The 23,024-nt window shown below is 42.4% G+C and overlaps 1 protein-coding gene across 2 annotated transcripts in view; it reads left to right on the top strand.

Annotated features, from left to right (window-relative positions):
- Positions 1-23,024, top strand: part of LOC124805118 (katanin-interacting protein-like) — a 323,814-nt gene that overhangs the window by 91,073 nt on the left and 209,717 nt on the right. For both annotated transcript variants that reach the window (XM_047265570.1, XM_047265571.1), the window contains exon 5: positions 11,053-11,250. In XM_047265570.1, coding sequence (XP_047121526.1) covers positions 11,053-11,250 — 198 coding nt within the window. The remainder of the gene's footprint in view (positions 1-11,052; positions 11,251-23,024) is intronic.

The following is a 23,024-nucleotide window of genomic DNA, read 5'->3' on the forward strand; positions in this document are numbered from 1 at the left end:
CTTGTTACTTTTCATTACTTTTTCTTTTTCTGGTTCACTCTCAGTCTATGTACTGTACTTACAAAACTTTCATTTTTAGTCATCAGTGAATCTTATCATTGGTATCCTTTCACCAAAAACTTTCATTCTTTGTCATCAGTGAATCTTATCGTTGGTATCCTTTCACCCTGAATTTTAATCGCACCTTTCTTTTTATTCTGTTTATCCATGTTTCTTTCCCACTTAAGTTGCGCCTAATAATTCCTACAAGATATTTATAATGTAGAACTATGTTAATATTTTCTTTGTTTATGAAGAGTTTGCTTATACACTGGGGTTTCAAGATTTTGATCTCAGTTTTTTCGGAGGAAACTTGTAACTCTTTTTATTTAAGACAATTTTTTGAAAGCGATGCTCTGGGCATGAATTTCTTCCATGTCGAGAGCTAAGACACCTAAATCATCTGCGAACCCTAGGCTTTGTGTTCTTGTGGATGATTTTGCTCCAGTTTTGATTTTAGATATGTTTTCTTTTGCCAACTCTTCATTATGTAATCACTTATTTGTATTTTCTGCTACCAGTCGCTGTTATTTGTTTAGTGTTTAGTTTAACTTATTGCAACATGTTTCAAGCAAGTTCTGCTCATCTTTGGGCATTTATACATACAGAAAATTGTTACTTAAAAACAAAATGACTTAATCTAAATTAACATACGACTTCTCTTTTATTGTTCACCACTGGTGTGGCTGTTGGGGTATTTGGAGGGGGAGGTGGGACAGTGATTGGTCAGAAATTGATGTCCAGTGATGTCTTCTGCTGGTCAAGAGCTGTGTCTTGTTTATTATGACTGATCCAACATCCTTTGTGAGATGCAGATAGTTTTTCATCCATTGTTATGGTGTGAAAATTGTGTGAACAATTTTTTACGTGACAGTTATTCGCTTACAGTTTTGGCATCCCAAAGCTTAGTTTACAAAACAGCAGAAGACATCACTGGACATCAGTTTCTGGTCAATCACTGCCCGCCTCCCTCCATATACCCCAAGAGCCACACAAGCAGTGAACAATAAACAAAAAGCCCTATGTTAATGTAGCTTAAGACATTTTTTTTAAGTAACAATTGTCTGTATGTAAAAACACGTGACTATGAGCAGAACATGCTTGAAATGCATTGGAATATTTTAAATTGATGATATGAATATAATAGAGGGAAACATTCCACATGGGAAAAATATATCTAAAAACAAAGAAGATGTGACTTACGAAATGAAAGTGCTGGCAGGTTGACAGACACACAAACAAACACAAACATACACACGAAATTCAAGCTTTTGCAACCAATGGTTGCTTCATCAGGAAAGAGGGAAGGAGAGGGAAAGACGAAAGGATGTGGGTTTTAAGGGAGAGGGTAAGGAGTCATTCCAGTCCCGGGAGCGGAAAGACTTACCTTAGGGGGAAAAAAGGACAGGTATACACTCGCATACACACACACATCCATCCGCACATACACAGACACAAGCAGAAATTTTGGCCTTTACAAATGTCTGCTTGTGTCTATGTATGTGCGGATGGATGTGTTTGTGTATGCGGGTGTATACCTGTCCTTTTTTCCCCCTAAGGTAAGTCTTTCCGCTCCCAGGATTGGAATGACCCCTTACCCTCTCCCTTAAAACCCACATCCTTTCGTCTTTCCTTCTCCTTCCCTCTTTCCTGATGAAGCAACTGTTGGTTGTGAAAGCTTGAATTTTGTGTGTATGTTTGTGTTTGTTTGTGTGTCTATCAACCTGCCAGCGCTTTCGTTTGGTAAGTCACATCTTCTTTGTTTTTAGGAATGTGTTAAATTATATATAAAACAAATAAAATTGACTGGTAGCAGAAAGTACAAATAAGGAATTATTCCGCACAGTCTTGGTACCCAAATTTAGCCAGAATGACCACAAGTAACTTTATTATGTAATCAAGGGCTACATTGAAATAGCAGATTGTCTAAGACCTGTCTTTATTGTGAAACTTTTCCTTGGAATTTATTTTGGTTAAAATTAGTTTGATGATTTTTATTTATTTTGAATGAAGACCATATGACATGAGGCTTTTTAAAAGAGTGGATCTATGGATATTATCATATAATGGGAAATCCAGGATGGAATGTAACAATATTGTGAAAAGGAAAGTTGCTATTCACCATATAGCAGAGATGATGAGTCACAGATAGGCGCAACCAAAAGACTGTCAAATATAGCTTTCGGCCAGTAAAGCCTTCTTCAAAATTAGATGACAAACACACACATAAACACCCACACAAACACAACTCACACACACATGACTGCAGTCTCAGGCAACTGAAGCCACACTGTGAGCAGCAGCACCAGTGCATGATGGGAGTGGTAACTGGGTGGGGATAAGGAGGAGGCTGGGGTGGGGAGGGGGAAGGATAGCAGGGTAGGGCTGACAGACAGTACAGTGCTGTTGGGGAGTACGCAGGGACTAGGCGGAGAGAGGGTAGAGCAGCTATGTGCAGTTGGGAGGTTAGATGTAGGGCATTGGAGGGATGGGAAGGGAGAGGGTAGCGAAAAAGAAAGAAAGATTCGGTACGATAGTGGACTGAGGGCTGTATAGTTGTCAAATAGGAGGGAACATAGGTCATATTGCAGAGAAAGTACCCACCTGTGCAGTTCAGAAAAACTGGACGTGATGGGAAGGATCCATATGGCACAGGCTGTGAAGCAGTCATTGAAAAGAAGGATGTCATGTTTGGCAGCATGCTCAGAAACAGGATGGTCCACTCGTTTATTGGCCACAGTTTGTCAGTGGTCATTCATGCTGACAGACAACTTGTTGGCTGTCATGCTCTCATAGAATGCAGCACTGGTTGCAGCTTACCTTGTAGATCACATGACTGGTTTCACAGATAGCCCAGCCTTTGATGGGATAGCTGATGTGTATGGCCGGACTGGAGTAGGTGGTGGTGGGAGGATGTATGGGACAGGTCTTGCATCTAGGTCTATTACTGGGGTATGAGCCATGAGGTAAAGGATTGGGAGAAAGGGTAGTGTAGGGATGGACGAGTATATTGTGTAGTTTTGGTGGACGGCAGAATACCACTGTGGGAAGGGTGGGAAGAATAGTGGGTAGGACATTTCTCATTTCAGGGCATGCCAAGAGATAGTTGAAACTCTGGCAGAGAATGTAATTCAGTTGCTCCAGTCCTGGGTGGTACTGAGTTTAGAGCGGAATGCCCCTCTGTGGCTGGATGGTGGGACTTTTTGAGGTGGTGGAAGACTAGAAAGATAAGGCATGGGAGAGGTAATTACAGTTTGCGAAGGCTTCAGTGAGACCTTTGGTATGTTTCAAGAGGGACCGCTCGTCACTGCAGATGCAACAACCATGGATGGCTAGGCTGTATGGAAGAGACTTCTTGGTATGGAATGTATGACAACTGTCAAAGTGGAGGTATTGCGGGTGGTTAGTAGGTTTTGATATGGACGGAGGTACTGATGTAGCCATCTTTGAGGTGGAGGTCAATATCTAGGAAGGTAACTGTCAAAGTGGAGGTATTGTGGGTGGTTAGTAGGTTTTGATATGGATGGAGGTACTGATGTAGCCATCTTTGAGGTGGAGGTCAATATCTAGGAAGGTAGCTTGTTGGGTTGATTAGGACCAGGTGAAGCAAATGGAGGAGAAGTTGTTGAGGTTCTGGAGGAATGTGGGCAAGGTGTCCTCACCCTCGATCTAAATCACAAAGATGTCATCAATGAATCTGAACCAGGTGAAGGGTTTAGGATTCTGGGTGTTGAGAAAGGATTCCGCTAGATGGCCCTTGAATAGGTTGGTCTAGGATGGTGCCATGTGGGTGCACATAGGCACACCCTGGATTTGTTTGTAGGTAATGCCTTCGAAGGAAAAGTAATTTTGGGTGAGGATATAGTTGGACTTGTTCATGGTCTGTGTTACTTACGTAATTTTTTGCATTTTTTCCACCACCATGGAGTCTTGTTCCTTCCATCTGCATCAATACAGAAAACTTTCCTCATCCCTAGGCAGAACCCAGTTCCACATACTGTTCCTGCATTGCTGCTTGGCTCATGGAATTCCCCCAGATGGCTTTACCATCAAATTACCCACCTCCGGCTGTCACCCCTCCTTCCACAATGACCTCCACCTGTTCAGATTCCACCAATCCTTAGCCCTCACCAACATAGTCTTGTAAAACCATATCAACCAAGTCCTAGAGCAACATGCATAATGCCACCTCAAAAAGTCCTCCACCCTACTCACTTCCAACTCCCACTTTGGAGTACCACTGTCCATCCCCTCTACAACATCCTCCAAACCTTCTCCATGTCCTCTCATAACTGACAAACACTTTCTTGTAGACCTACTACATTTACCCCACTCTACAAAACTACCTCCCACCACCACTCAGAATCCAGAACCTAAACAGACCTGAAACACAGTCATGACCCTTTCCTCCAGAAGCCTTAGCCGCACAGAAATTCAGTCCTTTCCAGAGACCTCACCTTTTGCCCCACTCCCAAATTCAATCATGCAGCCTTGTCCTACCAATCAGACTCAACCAAAGACCAATGTTGAACCCAGCCTAACTCAGTTCACTCCTCCATCCAACCGTGATCCATCCCCATTACCCCCATATCACCCCTTGTTAAATTTACCACAATTTCTTAACCTCAAACCTTGCATCACCATCATTCTCCAAATCCTTCAACATGCAAACTAACCTTGCCGCCACAGAAAGAACCCCAGTGCACCATCTAAAAACTGATCCCGACCCTATAATCCTACCTGCGGATAAAGGCTCTACCACTGTTGTTTTCAACTGCAAGGATTATCTGGTAGAAGGACTCCACCAGTTGTCAGATATGTCCATTTAAAAACTTTGCAACATCGATCCCATTCCAGAAATCCAGCTGTACCTCCAGTCACTCCTCAAACCCTTACTCCCATCCCTGAACCTCTCCCCTACCACTACCCACACTCCTACCTTCTGCTTCCTGAAGTCCATAAACCCAATGACCCACAATGCCCCATGGTGGGCGCTTACTGCGCCCCCACTGAGAGAGTCTCTTCTCCCATAGACCAATACCTTCAGCCTGTTACCTGGAGGCTACCCTCCTATATAAAAGATACCAAACATCTCCTCTTCCAACTCTCCACAATTCCTATCCCTTTACCACACATTGCCGTGCTCGTCACTATTGATGCCACCGCTCCTTACACTAACATCCCTAATGCCTATGGCCTTACTGCCATTGAACACTACCTTTCCCAATGCCCAACGGATTCGAAACCAACAACCTCCTTCCTAGTTGCCATGACCAACTACATCCTCACCCACAATTATTTCTCCTTTGAAGGCATTACCTACAAACAGATCCAGGGCATGGCTATGTGCACCCACATGGCACCATTCTATGCCAACCTATTCACAGGCCATCTAGCGGAATCCTTTCTAAACACCCAGAATCCTAAACCCTTCACCTTGTTCAGATTAATTGATGACATCCTTGCATCTAGGATTGAAGGTGAGGACACTCTGTCCGCATTCTAAAGAACAACAACTTCTCCTCCATTTGCTTCACCTGGTCCTACTCAGCCCAACAAGCCACCTTCGTAGATGTTGATCTTCACCTCAAAGATGGGTATATCAGTACCTCCGTCCATATCAAACCTACTAACCCCCAGCAATACTTCCACTTCGACAGTTGCCACCTGTTTCATACCAAGAAGTCTCTTCCATAAAGCCTAGCCACCCGTGGTTGTCGCATCTGCGCTGACGAGCGGTCCCTCTCGAAATATACTGAGAGTCTCACTGAAGCTTTCGCAAACTGTAATTATCCTCCCAACCCTATACAAAAACAAATCTCCTGTGCCTTATCTTTCCAGTCTCCCACCACCTCAGAAAGTCCCACCGTCCGGCCACAGAGGAGCATTCCACTCTAAACTCAGTACCACCCGGGGCTGGAGCAACTGAATTACATTCTCCGCCAGGGTTTCAACTACTTCTCAGCATGCCCTGAAATGAGAAATGTCCTGCCCACTATCCTTCCCACTCCTCCCACAGCGGTATTCCACCGTCCACCAAAACTACACAATATACTCGCCCAACCCTTTACCTCTTGGGTCATACCCCTGTAATAGACCTAGGTGCAAGACCTGTCCCATAATCCTCCTACCACTACCTACCCCAGTCTGGTCACAATCATCACCTATCCCATCAAAGGCAGCGCTACCTGTGAAACCAGTCATGTGATCTACAAGGTAAGCGCAACCACTGTGCTGCGTTCTATGTGGGCATGACAACCAACAAGCTGTCTGTCCACATGAATGGCCAGTGACAAACTGTGATCAAGAAACAAGTGGAGCACCCTGTTGCTGAGCATGCTGCCAAACATGACATCCTTCATTCAGTGACTGTTTCACAGCCTTTGGCGTGTGGTTCCTTCTACATCTACATCTACATATATACTCCGCTAGCCACCAAGCGGTGTGAAGGCACAGTTCGCACCAAAGTCATATTCTGTTCCACTCGCGGATCACGTGAGGGAAAAACGACCGTCTGAACGCTTCAGTACGAGCTCTTATTTCCCTTATCTTTGAATGATGATCATTGCACAATTTGAAAGTTGGTGGTAATAATATATGCTCTACATCCTCGGTGAAGATTGCATTTCGGAATTTAGTGAGCAGCCCCTTCTGTTTAGCGCATCGTCTATCTGCAAATGTGTCCCACTTCAAAATTGCTATTAGATTTGTAACACTCTCACGATGGCTAAATGTACCAGTCACGAATCTTTCCTCTCTTCTTTGGACTTTCTCAATCTCTTGAATCAGACCCAACTGGTAAGGGTCCCATACAGATGAACAATACTCCAAGACTGAACGAACTAACGTATTGCAAGCTATTTCCTTTGTTGAAGGACTGCATTGCTTCAGAATTCTACCAATAAACTGCAATCTAGAGTTTGCCTTACTCGTTACTTGTGTAATCTGATCATTCCATTTGAGAACATTTTGAATAGTCACACCCAGATACTTGACTGATGTTACCGCTTCCAAAGACTGATCATTTATTTTGTACTCATACATTAAAGGGGATTTTCACCTTGTTATACACACTAGGTTACACTTACTAATGTTGAGAGATAACTGCCAGTCATTACACCATGCATTTATTTTCTGCAAATCCTCATTGATTTGTTCACAGCTTTCGTGTGATACTACTTTTCTGTAGACTACAGCATCGTCAACAAACAGTCTAAGGCCGCTGTCAATACCGTCAACCAGATCGTTTATGTAAATCGTAAAAAGCAGAGGACCTATTATGCTGCCCTGGGACACACCTGGTGTTACTCTTGTTTCTGTTGAAGTTACCCCATTCAGGATGACATAGTGCTTCCTGTCTGTTAGAAAACTTTCTATCCAACTGCATATGTCATTGGATAGACCGTAAGCATGCACATTTTGATGCAAGCAACAGTGCGGAACTGAGTCGAATGCCTTTCGAAAGTCGAGAAATATGGCATCAACCTGGGAGCCGGTATCTAGAGTCTGTTGTATATCATGCACAAAGAGGGCTAGCTGTCTCTCGCATGATCTCTGTTTCCTAAAATCATGCTGGTCTCTGCAGATGAGCTACTCAGAGTCTTGAAAGGTCATTATGTCTGAACACAAAATATGTTCCATGATTCTACAACAAATCGATGTCAGTGAAATTGGCCGGTAATTATGTGCATCCGATTTTCTACTCTTTTTATAGATTACTATGACCTGAGCCTTCTTCCAGTCCCATGGAACTTTCCACCATTCCAATGATCTCTGATAGATGACGGATAAGAATGGTGCTATATTTGTAGCATAGTCAACTTCAAGAAGAATATAATAATTCCAATCCCAAAGAAAGCAGGTGTTGACAGATGTGAAAATTACTGAACTATCAGTTTAATAAGTCACAGCTGCAAAATACTAATGTGAATTCTTTACAGACGAATGGAAAAACTAGTAGAAGCTGACCTCGGGGAAGATCAGTTTGGATTCCGTAGAAATGTTGGAACATGTGAGGCAATACTGACCCTACGACTTATCCTAGAAGCCAGATTAAGGAAGGGCAAACCTGCGTATCTAGCATTTGTAGACTTAGACAAAACTTTTGACAATGTTGACTGGAATACTCTCTTTCAAATTCTGAATGTGGCAGGGATAAAATACAGGGAGGGAAAGGCTATTTACAATTTGTACAGAAACCAGATGGCAGTTATAAGAGTCGAAGGACATGAAAGGGAAGCAGTGGTTGGGAAGGGAGTGAGACAGGGTTGTAGCCTCTCCCCGATGTTATTCAATCTGTATATTGAGCAAGCAGTAAAGGAAACAAAAGAAAAATTCAGAGTAGGTATTAATATCCATGGAGAAGAAATAAAAACTTTGAGGTTCGCCAATGACATTGTAATTCTGTCAGAGACAGCAAAGGACTTGGAAGAGCAGTTGAACGGAATGGATAGTGTCTTGAAAGGAGGATATAAGATGAACATCAACAAAAGCAAAACAAGGATAATGGAATGTAGTCGAATTAAGTCGAGTGATGCTGAGGGAATTAGATTCGGAAATGAGATACTTAAAGTAGCAAAGGAGTTTTGCTATTTGGGGATCAAAATAACTGATGATGGTCGAAGTAGAGAGGATATAAAATGTAGACTTGCAATGGCAAGGAAAGCGTTTCTGAAGAAGAGAAATTTGTTAACATTGAGTATAGATTTAAGTGTCAGGAAGTCATTTCTGAAAGTATTTGTATGGAGTGTAGCCATGTATGGAAGTGAAACATGGACGATAAATAGTTTGGACAAGAAGAGAATAGAAGCTTTCGAAATGAGGTGCTGCAGAAGAATGCTGAAGATTAGATGGGTAGATCACATAACTAATGAGGAGGTATTGAATAGGATTGGGGAGAAGAGAAGTTTGTGGCACAACTTGACCAGAAGAAGGGATCGGTTGGTAGGTGTTCTGAGGCATCAAGGGATCACCGATTTAGTATTGGAGGGCAGTGTGGAGGGTAAAAATCGTAGAGAGAGACCAAGAGATGAATACACTAAGCAGATTCAGAAGGATGTAGGTTGCAGTAGGTACTGGGAGATGAAGAAGCTTGCACAGGATAGAGTAGCATGGAGAGCTGCATCAAACCTGTGGTGTCACCGCCAGACACCACACTTGCTAGGTGGTAGCCTTTAAATCGGCCGCGGTCCATTAGTATACGCCGGACCCGCGTGTCGCCACTGTCAGTGATAGCAGACCGAGCACCACCACACGGCAGGTCTAGAGAGACGTACTAGCACTCGCCCCAGTTGTACAGCCGACGTTCATAGCGGTGGTTCACTGACAAATACGCTCTCATTTGCCGAGACTATAGTTAGCATAGCCTTCAGCTACATTTGCTACGACCTAGCAAGGCGCTGTATTCAGTTGATAATTAATATTATGAAGCATATATCATCAAGAGCGATGCTCTACAAATGTGGATTAAAGTTAAGTATTCCAGAAGCTACGTACTTTTCTTTATAGCTTTCATTACGTATCCTGTTTCAGACCTCACGCCAGCCTGCGTGAGTTTAAGCGCGTGCCTTTTGGCTTCCTCTCATTGTGTCTAGGCTGTCTTGTCTAGACACAACAAAATCAGTCTCAGGAATGAAGACCACAACAACAACAACAGTCAACTCCTTCCAACCAACACCAGCTTTTCTGAATTGCGCATGTGGGAATTTTCCCTGCAATCTATCCTACATTCCCATAACCCTCCTGCCCTCAACCTTCATTAGTCAACTGTCCTCTCCGATTCAGCCCCTTCTCTGTTTCCATTCCAGCACTACACAGCCCTCATTCTCCACCGCACCCAGTCTTTTTACTTCTTTCCTTTTCCACTATCCCTCCCCACCTCTTCGCTGCCCTTCATCTAATCTCCCGACTGTACATAGCTGTCCTACCCTCTTTCCACCTCACCCCTGCGCACTCCCCAACAGCATATCACTGTCCAGCACCCCTACCCCACAATCCCTCCCCTCTGCACCTCAGCACCTCAGCCTCCTCCTTACCCACAACCGATTGACACTTCCATCATGCACTGCTGCTGCTGCTCACAGTGTGGTTTCAGTTGCCTGAGACTGCAGTCACGTGTGTGTGTGTGTGTGTGTGTGTGTGTGTGTGTGTGTGTGTGTGTGTGTTTGTCGTCTGATTTTGATGAAGGCTTTGCTGGCCGAAAGCTATATTTGTGACACTGTTTTGGTTGTGCCTATCTGTGACTCAGCATCTCCACTATATGGTGAGTAGCAGCTTTCCTTTTCACAATATTGATGTTATCGTATGTTTTTTTGAAATCTGTGACTGAAATAGAAAACAGTTTCCACCATACCCTGATTATATATTTCGTATAGTTATTGTAACTATATTTATTATTATTATGTAATGTGATAATTCAGTTAAGAATTACAGTTATCTTTAGTAATTTCTTGCATTGTTTCAAGGGAATCAGACTTTTGGTTAGCCACACTGTAGTCCAGATGTGCAAGGACTTCTTGAAACTGTTAGATGTCAATGTTTCTACATTGATCTATATTGAATTTAAGGCTGTTATTAAAATTAAGTTTGATTAATTTCAACTCATAGAGTTAACATGTTGCCTCATAACCATGAACAAAAGAGTTAACATGTTGCCTCGTAACCATGAACAAAAGTTTGTCAGTTAGTCTACATTAATTGTGATTGACATATGTTTATCACAAGCCAAGTTGTCACATCTGTTATTAATAAATCATCATCCCACCCTTGTTGATTGGTACAGATGCTACTCAGCTCTTAAATAACTACACAACTTAGTTCTACAATGTTTGATTCTTAAGATTTTGAGTCATGTGAAGTATCAGTAGTAATTTTAAGTGAGTAGGATATCAATTTATTGTTCTTCCATATTGGATGTGTTTCTTAAAAACTGTAAACAAATTATTGAACTGTTTCACTTCTTGTAGTAGCGTGCATAATGAATTTTTTCTAATCTTTTACTTGTCTCCATTGTAGATATCGGCAGATCCTGCTGACATAAACATTCTCCCAGAATATGGTAAGGATCCACGTGTCGTTACAAATTTGCTCGATGGTGTTAATAGAACACATGATGATATGCACCTATGGTTGGCACCATTCACTCCAGGATCAAACCATTTTATATACATAAGTTTCAAACAGTACACACAAGTGGCTATGATACGTATCTGGGTGAGTATGGCAAAAAAAAAGTTATTTAGTACTATTTGCTGACAAAGTCAAATTTAAAAGGCTGAAGATCTGAAAGTATCACTAGTATTCTGAAAGAGTCACAAGCAGTATTCAGTAAGCTCACAGACAGTTTCTTTAGGAGGATTTCATACTTGACAAGCTTGACAACATTACACAGGCTCACTTTTGGGGAACATGATGACCATCTTGTAATTTTAATTTTTATTATGTATTTCATCCTCTGGACACACAAGTGGTATCATGGATGGTTTCGACTTACTATCATATCATCATCAAATGATTTTAGTATATTAGTAACAACAACAGAATGTAAGAGAAAGCAGAAAGTATTAAAAAGAAAAGAATGGAGAAAGAGAGTGATTGGAGATTATAAATAAAAAGTGAGAGGATGGATGGCAGTAGAGCAAAATAGATCAGGATGCCAAGAACCAAAGACATCTTGGAATCTCTACATGAGTGTTGGTTAAACAGATTAATAAAGTGTTGCTTCTATACGCAAAAACCTCTAGCAATGGGTTTCATAGAGCTCATGATAATGAGGAAAGCCGGGCTTTACTTTCAAGTCAACTGGTAATTTGCAAACATGTTCTCTCAAGTCTGTAGTCCCTTTTTTACAAAGTGCAGGATGGACACTGTGCTACTGGCTGAGAGCATAAGGCACATTTTACTTTGGAATCAAAAACTGGAAAATCCAGGATGGGATAGTAACAGTATTATGAGAAAGATAGATTGCTACTCACCATATAGTTGAGATGTTGAGTTGCAGACAGGCACAACAAAAAGACTGTTAAACAAGCAAGCTTTTGGACACACACACACACACACACACACACACACACACACACACACACACACATTCACGCAAACACAACTCTCTCTCTCTCTCTCTCTCTCTCTCTCTCTCTCTTTCTTTCTTTCTATGTCTCTCTCTCACACACACACACACATACGCGTACACACATGCATGACCACTGTCTCTGGCTGTCGAGGCCTTGGCAGCCAGAGACAGTGGTCATGTGTGTGTGAGTTGTGTTGGCGTGAGTGCTTGTGTGTGTGTGTGTGTTGTTGTTGTTGTTGTTGTGAGCTTCAGTCCAAACACTGGTTTGATGCAGCTCTCCGTGCTGCACTATCGTGTGCATGCTTCTTCATCTCCAAGTAACTACTGCAACCTACATCCTTCTGAGTCTGCTTATTGTATTGATGCCTTGGTCATCCTCTACGATTTTTACCCTTCACACTGCCCTCCAATACTGAATTGGTGATCCCTTGATGCCTCAGAACATGTCGTACCAACCGATCCCTTCTTCTAGTCAAGTTGTGCCACAAATTTCCCTTCTCCCCAATTCTATTCAGTACCTCCTCATTAGTTACACGATGTACCCACGTAATATTTAGCATTCTTCTGTAGCACCACATTTCGAAAGCTTCTATTCTCTTGTTGTCTAAACTATTTATCATCCATGTTTCACTTCCATACATGGCTACACTCCACACTTTTCTTCCAGAAAAGATTTCCTGACACTTAAATCTATACTCGATGTTAACAAATTTCTCTTCTTCAGAAATGCTTTTGTTGCCTTTGCTAGTCTACATTTTATATTCTCTACATTTTATATCCTCTACATTTTATATCCTCTCTACTTTGACCCTCATCAGTTATTTTGCTCCCCAAATAGCAAAACTCATCTACTGCTTCAATAGTGTCATTTCCTAATCTAATTCCCTCAGCATCACCTGATTTAATTTGGCTACATTCCATTATCCTCGTTTTGCTTTTGTTGATGTTCATCTCGTATCTTCCTTTCAAGACACTGTCTATTCAATTCAACTGGCCTTCCAGGTCCTTCATTGTCTCTGACTGAATTACAATATCATCAGCAAACCTCAAAATTTCAGTTTGTTCTCCCTGGATTTTAATTCCTACTCCAAATTTTTCTTTTGTTTCCTGTACTGCTTGCCCTGTGTACTGATTGAATAACATTGGGGACAGGCTACAACCTGTCTCAATCCCTTCCCAACCACTGCTTCTCTTTTGTGCCCCTTGACTTATATAACTGCCATCTGGTTTCTGTACAAATTGTAAATAGGCTTTCGCTCCCTGTGTTTTACCCCTGCCACCTTCAGAATTTGAAAGAAAGTATTCCAGTCAACACTGTCAAAAGCTTTCTCTAAGTCTACAAATTCTAGAAACATAGGTTTGTCTTTCCTTAATCTGTCTTCTAAGATAAGACGTAGGGTCAGTATTGCCTCACGTCTTCCAAACTGATCATCCATGAGGTTGGCTTCTACCAGTCTTTCCATTCGCCTGTAAAGAATTTGTGTTAGTATTTTGCAGCCATGACTTATTAAACTGATAGTTCATTAATTTTCACACTTGTCAACACCTGCTTTCTGTGGGATTGGAGTTATTACATTCTTCTTGAAGGCTGGAGGTATTTCGCCTGTCTCATACATCTTGCTCACCAGATGGTAGAGTTTTGCCAGGGCTGGCTCTCCCAAGGCGAACAGTAGTTCTAATGGAATGTTGTCGACTCCCGGGACCTTGTTTTGACTTAGGTCTTTCAGTGCTATGTCAAATTCTTCATGCAGTGTCGTATCTTGCATTTCATCTTCATCTACGACCTTTTCCATTTCCATACATCGCCCTTGTATAGACCCTCTGTATACTCCTCCCACATTTCTGCTTTTCCCTCTTTGCTTAGAACTGGTTTTCCGTCTGAGATCTTGATATTCATACAACTGCTTCTCTTTTCTCCAAAGGTCTCTTTAATTTTCCTGTAGGCAGTATCTATCTTACCCCTAGTGATATATGCCTCTACATCCTTACATTTGTCCTCTAGCCATCCCTGCTTAGCCATTTTGCACTTCCTGTCGATCTCATTTCTGAGACGTTGGTATTCCTTTTTGCCTGCTTCATTTACTGCATTTTTATATTTTCTCCTTTTGTCAATTAAATTCAGTATCTCTTCTGTTATCCAATGATTTCTACTAGCCCTCGTCTTTTTACCTACTTGATCCTCTACTACCTTCACTATTTCATCTCTCAAAGCTACCCATTCTTCTTCTACTGTATTTCTTTCCCCCATTCTTGTCAATCGTTCGCCAATGGTCTCCTGAAGCCCTCTACAACCTCTGGTTCTTTCAGTTTATCCAGGTCCCATCTCCTCAAATTCCCACCTTTTTGCAGTTTCTTCAGTTTTAATCTACAGTTCATAATTAATAGATTGTGGTCAGAGTCCACATCTGCCCCTGGAAATGCCTTACAATTTAAAACCTGGTTCCTAAATCTCTGTCTTACCATTATGTAATCTATCTGAAGCCTTCCAGTATCTCCAGGCCTCTTCCATGTATACAACCTTCTTTCATGATTCTTGAACCAAGTGTTAGCTATGATTACGTTATGCTTTGTGCAGAATTCTTCCAGGTGGCTTCCTCTTTCATTTCTTAGCCCTATTCCATATTCGCCTACTACGTTTCTGTCTCCTCCTTTTCCTACTATTGAATTCCAGTCACCCATGACAAACTCCAGCATTACCCCTATTTTATTTTGTGTTTATAACCCTGTATTCACATGACCAGAAGTCTTGTTCCTCCTGCCACCGAACTTCACTAATTCCCACTATATCTAACTTTAACCTATCCATTTCCCTTTTTAAATTTTTAACATACCTGCCTGATTAAGGGATCTGACATTCGACATTCTGATCCGTAGAACGCCAGTTTTGTTTCTCCTAATAATGATGTCCTCCTGAGTAGTCCCCGCCCGGAGATCCAAATGAGGGACTCTTTTACCTCCGGAGATCCAAATGAGGGACTCTTTTACCTCCAGAATATTTTACCCAAGAGAACGCCATCAGCATTTAACCATACAGTAAAGCTGCATGCCCTTGGGAAAAAAAATTACGACTGTAGTTTCCTCTAGCTTTCAGTCGTTTGCAGTGCAGCACAGCGAGGTCGTATTGGTTAATGTTACAAGGCCAGATCGGTCAATCATCTAGACTGTTGCCCATGCAACTACTGAAAAGGCTGATGCCCCTCTTCAGGAACCACACATTTGTCTGGCCTGTCAACAGACACCCCTCCATTGTGGTTGCACCTACGGTATGGCTACCTGTATCGCTGAGGCACACAAGGACTCCCCCACCATCACCACCACCACCACCACCAACGACAAGGTCCATGGTTGATGGGGTGTGTGTGTGTATGTTGTCTAATCCAGAAGAAGGCTTTTTGGCTGAAAGCTTAGTTGTTTAGCAATATTATTGTTTTGCCTATCTGCAATTCAACATCTCTGTTATAAGGTGAGTAGCAATCTATCCTTGTAATAATATTATGTAATTGGATAAATAAAAAATCTACTCGCCAAGCGGCAGAGGAACATGTATAAAAAAATGTTAAAATTAGGCACGCTTTACAAGCCAGTGGCTCCATCTTCAGGCAGTAGAGTTGAAGACAAAGGAAGACGAGTGAGGAAAAAGGACTGGAGAGGTGTAGGTAAAGAGGTAGATTTAAGAAAAATCACTCAGAATTGCAGTTCAGGGGAGACTTACTGGACATGGTGAGAAGGAGAGACTGACTGTTGGGGACCGGACTGGATGAGATTTGAAAACCTGGGAGCTTAAAAGTGGAAGACATGGTAATATGTAAGACAGAGATTACTGCTAAAACACCGTCTGTGAGTTAATAACAGTGAGAAGCAAGTGCATTGTATGTAACAGAGATGGGAGGGTGATGGTGAAAAATAGACAGGTAAGAAAATGAACGCGGCAGAAAACTAAAACAGATTGAAGAAATGAGTAATTACAGTGAAAAAATGCTAAAATGGGAAAAATTAACATAAATTAAGGCCAAGTGGGTGGTGAGAAGCAAGGACGTGTTATAGCGCTATTTCCCACTTGCGTAGTTCTGAGAAACTGGTGTCTGGGGCAGGAATCTAAATGTGTGATGAAACGGGCAGTGAGGTCACGACTGACATGTTGTAGAGTATGCTCTCCAACAGTATACTTCCTTTGCCTATGCCATTTCAACCTAACTGATAATTTGGTGGTAGTCATGCCAATGTAAAAGGCTGAAAAGTGTTTACATAATAGCTGGTATATTGCATGTGTCATTTCACATGTGGCTCTCCCTTTGATATACACTCCTGGAAATGGAAAAAAGAACACATTGACACCGGTGTGTCAGACCCACCATACTTGCTCCGGACACTGCGAGAGGGCTGTACAAGCAATGATCACGCGCACGGCACAGCGGACACACCAGGAACCGCGGTGTTGGCCGTCGAATGGCGCTAGCTGCGCAGCATTTGTACACCGTCGCCGTCAGTGTCAGCCAGTTTGCCGTGGCATACGGAGCTCCATCGCAGTCTTTAACACTGGTAGCATGCCGCGACAGCGTGGACGTCAACCGTATGTGCAGTTGACGGACTTTGAGCGAGGGCGTATAGTGGGCATGCGGGAGGCCGGGTGGACGTACCGCCGGATTGCTCAACACGTGGGGCGTGAGGTCTCCACAGTACATCGATGTTGTCGCCAGTGGTCGGCGGAAGGTGCACGCGCCCGTCGACCTGGGACCGGACCGCAGCGACGCACGGATGCACGCCAAAACCGTAGGATCCTACGCAGTGCCGTAGGGGACCGCACCGCCACTTCCCAGCAAATTAGGGACACTGTTGCTCCTGGGGTATCGGCGAGGACCATTCGCAACCGTCTCCATGAAGCTGGGCTACGGTCCCGCACACCGTTAGGCCGTCTTCCGCTCACGCCCCAACATCGTGCAGCCCGCCTCCAGTGGTGTCGCGTCAGGCGTGAATGGAGGGACGAATGGAGACGTGTCTTCTTCAGCGATGAGAGTCGCTTCTGCCTTGGTGCCAATGATGGTCGTATGCGTGTTTGGCGCCGTGCAGGTGAGCGCCACAATCAGGACTGCATACGACCGAGGCACACAGGGCCAACACCCGGCATCATGGTGTGGGGAGCGATCTCCTACACTGGCCGTACACCACTGGTGATCGTCGAGGGGACACTGAATAGTGCACGGTACATCCAAACCGTCATCGAACCCATCGTTCTACCATTCCTAGACCGGCAAGGGAACTTGCTGTTCCAAAAGGACAATGCACGTCCGCATGTATCCCGTGCCACCCAACGTGCTCTAGAAGGTGTAAGTCAACTACCCTGGCCAGCAAGATCTCCGGATCTGTCCCCCATTGAGCATGTTTGGGACTGGATGAAGCGTCGTCTCACGCGGTCTGCACGTCCAGCACGAACGCTGGTCCAACTGAGGCGCCAGGTGGAAATGGCATGGCAAGCCGTTCCACAGGACTACATCCAGCATCTCTACGATCGTCTCCATGGGAGAATAGCAGCCTGCATTGCTGCGAAAGGTGGATATACACTGTACTAGTGCCGACATTGTGCATGCTCTGTTGCCTGTGTCTATGTGCCTGTGGTTCTGTCAGTGTGATCATGTGATGTATCTGACCCCAGGAATGTGTCAATAAAGTTTCCCCTTCCTGGGACAATGAATTCACGGTGTTCTTATTTCAATTTCCAGGAGTGTATGTGTATTGCCAGTTACAGGGCTGGTATATGTGGTAGCAGGGGGGTGCACAGCACAAGTCTTGCAGTGGGGACGGTTGAAGGCATAGGGGCCATAGGATAGGGACATGGATGTGGAAGGAGCATATGGTCTGACAAGAATATTGCAGAGATTGAGAGGGCGATGGAAAACTATTCTAGGTGTGGTGGGCAAAATCTCAGACAGAACGGATCTCATTTCAGGGGATGATTTTAGAAAGTCATGGTCTTGTTGAAGTAGCTGATTAATACCAGGGTGATACTGAGTGACCAGTGGTGTGTTCCGAAATTGTTTTTTGAAGGGATCAGCAGTTCCAGGATTGTATGTGATGGCACAGGAAATCTGCTTTTGTACTAGGCTGGTGGCATAATTACATCTAGTGAAGGCTGAGGTGAGAATGGTGGTGCATTGCTGTAAAGATTCTCTATCCAAAGGAATATGTTTGCCTAACATGCCAAGACTGTATGGGAGAGAATGTTTGACTTGGAAAAGGTGGCAACTGCTAAAATGTAAATACTGTTCGTTAGTACGTTTGATGTGGACAGAAGTGTGTAGCTAGCCTTCAGTGATGACAAGATGAACATCAAGGAAAGTGGCATGGGATTCGTAATAGGACCATGTGAAATTTAATTGAATTTAATTGAGAGAAGGTATTTAGAGATTCCAGGAATTTCAACAGCTCAGCCTCACCATTAGTTCACATGATAAACATGTCATCAATGTATCTCAGTCAAACCAGTGGCTGAAGACTTATGGACCCCAGGAAAGCCCCCTTCAAGTGCCCCGTGAAAAGGTTGGCATAGGAAGGACCATCCTGGTTCCTATGGCTGTACCCCTGATCTGTTTGTATGTCTGCACCTCAAAGGTGAAGTAGTTGTTGGTAAGTATAAAGGTGATTAAGGTGATTGGAAGGATGTTATAGGTTTAGAATCAGGTGGGTGCTGACTGAGGAAATGTTCAGCAGCAGACAGGCCTTGTACGGGTGGATGTTGGTATAGAGGTAGTGGTGTCAGTGGTGACAAACAAGGTGTGTGGTAGGAGTGGTATGATCATGGATATCAGACAGTCAAGAAAACAGTTGGTATCTTTGATATGGGAGGGAAATCTTTGTACTATGAGTTGTAGGTGGTACTATGAGTTGCAGGTGCTGATCAGCTAAGGCAGATACATATTTAGTGGGTGCTTTGAAGCCAGCAACTATAGAATGGCCAGGATGATTGGGTCTGTGGACCTTAGGAAGGAGGTAAAAATTGGGGGTGGGTGGTTTGGATGGGGTGAGAAGAATTGAGGTGTTAGTCCATGTGAAGCGTCTGAGATGTAAGGTGGGACTGCAGGTCAGTTTGAATCACAGGGATGGGACCTTGATGGCAGACACTGTATGTAGAGGTGTCAAACAGCTGGCGTAGACCTTCAGTAATATACTCCTTTCAGTCAAGTACCACAGTGGTAGATCCTTTGTCTGCTGGAAGCATAACAATGGAGTCATGAGTTTTAGGAAACTTAGAGCTTGGAGTTCTGCAGAGGACAGGTTGGGGTCTTGTTGTAGGGACCTGAGGAAGGGTTGTGAAGCAATGCTGGATGTGAGAATTGTTTGGAAGGCTTGTAAGGGATGATTTTAAGGTAGTGGTGGTGGATCAAGTTGGGATTGTGGTTGGAACTGTTCAAGGCAAGGTTCAGTGTCACATCTGCTGCTGAAAGGTTTCGGGATTGGGTTGCAAAGTGATATTTCGAGTTGACAGTACTTGTGAAGGAAAGTAGGTCCTTCACCAAAGCCACATGACCAACTGCAGGTTGTGGCTGAAAGTGAGACCCTTGGGTAACACAGATAATCCAGGAGGTGAGAGTGCTTTAGACAAGATGTTGAGGACACTACTATTGTGACTGGTTCTTGTGATTATGAATTCTCTGGTCTGGAGGCACTGGTGAAGGCTGTGGGATGTTAAGGTTAGATAAGCTCAGTTTGCAGGAGAGGAGTGGTGGTTGATGGTGTGGCTGTTTAGGGAGCTGCAGAGGAACAGAAAGAGGAACACTGCTGTTCAGGTGGTTTAGGAGAAGGTGAGAGAGCTTTTTGAGATTAAGTCTGGCATGTCGTTGCAGTTTGAAGTTGGCTTGAGGGGTGATACCATGCAAGGAAACATGAAGGGTAGATAACTGCAGGATTTTGTAAAGGGAGAGAAGTCTGGTGGAGTGGAAATCGCCTGATGAGGCGTATGTGTACAGATTAGTTGGCTAAGAGCAAGAGATTGCTGAATTTGAAACTGTAAAAAGCCTGGTTCAGGTTAGGATTACCTCTATAAACAGGGACTTTCAATGTTAGACATTTGAAATAACTCCAAGGGAGAAGAAGGTTTCAAGAAACAGAATGTGGGACCTAAGTTTTGATAATGCAAAAAAATGGGATTCACCATGGCAAGAGAGGAAGGACATTTTGGAGTGTTAGAAATCGTGGGAGTGGCAAAAAAGGATAGCAGAGGGTGGACAAAAGGTACAAAAATGGAAGAAAAGCAAGGAAAAAATCATAAAAATTGTACGAAAATTGTGAGAGCAGACAATGGTTAACTAGAGAGGTAATGAGTGGGCAAGACTTTCTCACCAGAAAATTGGTCTATATGATACAGGAGGGGGGGGGGGGGGGGGAAGATTGGAAAAGAAAAAAAATCTGTTGGGAAAGTTGTGAAAAGAGACAAAAGTTTAAAAACTGGGTAAACAGAGAGAGAGAATGTCCTAGAAGAAAATGTCAAGTACTTAGCTAGTCAATTAAAGTAATGTAGGAGAGGGCAGTAAAAGTTGGTCAGAGTGGTTAGATGAAAAACAAATACACAAAAATATGAAAGAGTTACATAAAAAGAAAATAAATAGAGCATGGAAAAGAAAGTAGCTGTCAAATTTGTGAATAAATTGGCGAAAGATGCTCAGGAGAATGTCCTACAGTTTAGTGAACCGTAAATTGTTAAAGGCAAATTTGTAAATAACAATGGAATTGTATATGCAAATAAAAATGGACCTGTCTGCATGCACGGAAATCAGTGCTAGAAAAGATGTAGGTGCAAAGTGTTGATTAATCTTGGTGATGCAGATGAATAAACAAATGGATTAGTACACATAGTAGAAAACAGATGACAATTTGAATGAAACAAATGACAACAAAACTGACAAGAGGGTTACATAAGAAAGAATGATGGCCACTTGGATGAATATAAAAAAGAAACAATGTAATGTAATTGGATAGATAAAAATAATACTGACATTTTTCTGTGGGTTGTTCCAGTGGGTAAGAGTGAGAAAGTAAAGAGACATTGCAATCACATTATGGAGGAAAGGCGGCTGGCAGAAGTTTATTCTGGGAAATGTGGAAAGGATATTTGATGTATCAGTGTCATCTCTAAGCCTTACTTGAAACCTGACAGTATACAATGTAATCTTGTATAATAAGGAAATAGTCTGTTAATTCAGTTTTGAACATAGGAATGAAAAATTGGGATTTAAAGTCATGCTGATGATGAGCCCATTAGAGATGGACCGAAGCTTGCATTCAACAAGTGTGGTGAAAGAAATCGGTTGTTTCTTCTTCAAGGGAACCGTCCTGGCGATATTTGCTTTAATCAGTTGAAGAAAACTGCAGAGATTGCACAAATGAACATTTGAAGCCTGCTTCTACCTAATTCAAGAGCAGTTTGCTAATCACTGTGCTATCTTTCCCAGTAATTCAGTTTAGATTGAACCAAATAGATTTGTTTGAATTCAAACTTGTCTGGATAGACGTAGAAGCGTTAAAGTAATTGTTGGTATACAATGGCATCAGAAATTAATTTCAAATCTTATTTACATTTCAGTGTTGAATTGTGCTTTACAGACAGTTAAGATATTTAGCCACAGGCAGTGAGAATACATTCTACATATCTCGGCCAGTTCATAAACTGACGGTCTGGAGCCCCCAAAACGTCATTTTATCTTGGCCAGTGAAAATGTTTGCATGGAGGAAATCTGTTCTGATGTGTTTGCTGCCAATGAATATGAATTTGTTTGTGTTTTTACAGGTTTTATTAATCCCAGTAGCAGTAGAATTGCTAAGCTGTTGAGTAAACCAGTGGAGTTAGTGTGTGTGTGTGTGTGTGTGTGTGTGTGTGTGTGTGTGCCATACATTTTTTAATGACTGTGAAGAGTAAAACGTGATAGATTAATTTTATAATTCATATTAAGGAGTAAAGATTAATTATTATGGTAGTTTTTAGGACTACAACAAAACAAAAATTTGTATATATGTCTACTTTAATGCATTTACCCAGACACAAATGAGACATTCATGTTAGTTCCTACATTGACTGAAGTAGATTGTAGATTGTATTTTATTGGTCCTGTTGTCTACATAGCAGCTTATGCATAAGACATTGGATAAGTCAAGTTATAAATATACAGGCTGAAAGTAATTTCAAGGCATACATATTTAAGCTTACAATAATACACTTTACTCGTAAGTATTTATATAACACATTTCATAAATTTAAATATTCTTCCATGGAGTAAAAGCAGTGATGCTGTAAATATGACTTTAGAGATTTTCCAAATGTATTGACCTCAGTGATAGCTTTTATGTTTTCAGGAAGTTTGTTATAAAGCTTAACTGTGAAAAGTACCTTTTTGGCACAGTGCTGTGCTGATTTGAGTCATATGTAAGTTTCTATTTTGTCTGGTAAAGTGCTCATGTATATCACAGTTTTTTTGTAGTCTCTGGTCCTTGCCTATTACATTTAATTTAAAGAACAAAAGGGTTTCCATAATGTATACACACGGTAATGGGGGAATACCAGATTTCTTAAACAGGGGTTTACAAGAGTCTCTAGGCTTGCACCCAAACAAGATTCTAATGGCCCTTTTTTGTAGTTTAAAAGTGCTATTAGCTGTTTTAGAGTTTCCCCAGAAGGTGACCCCATATCTAAAACGAGAATGAAAGTACGCATGATATGCATTCAATACTGTTTTCTCACTACAGCATGATTTTAATGAACAAAGAAGATTACATGTTTTGCTCAGTTCTGCATTGAGATATTCAATATGCTTATTCCATCTGATATTACTCTGCAGCCAAAGTCCTAAGAATTTGGTTTCAGTACTGTTACCAACTGGTTCGTCATTGATAGAGACTGATGGGATAAACATGTGCTTGTTAGGAACAT

Source organism: Schistocerca piceifrons, chromosome 7, assembly GCF_021461385.2.
Source record: "Schistocerca piceifrons isolate TAMUIC-IGC-003096 chromosome 7, iqSchPice1.1, whole genome shotgun sequence".
NCBI classification, from domain to species: Eukaryota; Metazoa; Arthropoda; class Insecta; order Orthoptera; family Acrididae; genus Schistocerca; species Schistocerca piceifrons.